Raw genomic sequence first — 711 nt, 5'->3', positions numbered from 1 at the left:
CCAAGGAGCAGGAGCTGATGGCTGGGGGCGCAGAGAGCCCGGGTCAGCCCAGGACGGGAGACCCAGGGGCCCGCGGAGCAGGCGGAGGCACGACCTCAGGGCCACTCTGAGCCCCTCCTTCCCACCGCCATCCCAGAGGCCGGGGCTCCGAGAGGGCAATGCCACCTATCGGGTTCCCGGGCACCCCTTCTCGGCCCACACACAGGGCTGCGGGGCGCAGTCCGTCTCTGGGTGCTCTGACCCCACCGGCCTGAGGACTGGCCTCTCAGGGGAAGCCAGGCGCCGCCCAGCACCCGTGGGAGCCAGGGTGTCCAGGGTTCCGAGGCAGAGCAGGCCAGGAGGCTCCCTGGAGGAGGTGGCAGGCCAGCAGAGGTGGTGGAGGCCCAGACATTTCACTATCTTGGTCATCGGGCCAGGCATGGGGTGGCCATGGACAGTAGTCATGGCCCACAGGCCTGGCCCCTGGTTCCTGACAGACCAGTGTACCTCCTGCCCCCCCGCAGCCCGGGCCCCACTCGAAACCTGAGCTCATACAGTCCCCGCCCCTCCAGCGGCTGAGGGGACAGCACTGAGAAAGGCCACAGAACAGGGGACCCCAGGCCCAGGCCCAGGACAACCTTGGTCCAGGCCTCCGTGAGGCGCCCACAGGGAGAGGCTCGGCCGAGCCAGGCGGACCAAGCGGTGCTGGGTTCTGGGTGGCTGGGCCAGGCC

The 711-nt window shown here is 69.9% G+C and overlaps 1 protein-coding gene across 1 annotated transcript in view; it reads right to left on the bottom strand.

Annotated features, from left to right (window-relative positions):
* MEGF6 (multiple EGF like domains 6) overlaps positions 1 to 711 on the bottom strand; it is a 121,836-nt gene that overhangs the window by 22,735 nt on the left and 98,390 nt on the right. Inside the window, exon 5 of the mRNA XM_015570509.1 lies at positions 7 to 21. Within this exon, the coding sequence (XP_015425995.1) occupies positions 7 to 21 (15 nt within the window). The remainder of the gene's footprint in view (positions 1 to 6; positions 22 to 711) is intronic.

Source organism: Myotis davidii, unplaced genomic scaffold (genome assembly GCF_000327345.1).
Source record: "Myotis davidii unplaced genomic scaffold, ASM32734v1 scaffold427, whole genome shotgun sequence".
Taxonomy (NCBI): domain Eukaryota; kingdom Metazoa; phylum Chordata; class Mammalia; order Chiroptera; family Vespertilionidae; genus Myotis; species Myotis davidii.
The sequence above is the reverse complement of the archived record's forward strand: the minus strand, read 5'-3'. Positions and strand labels throughout refer to the sequence as shown.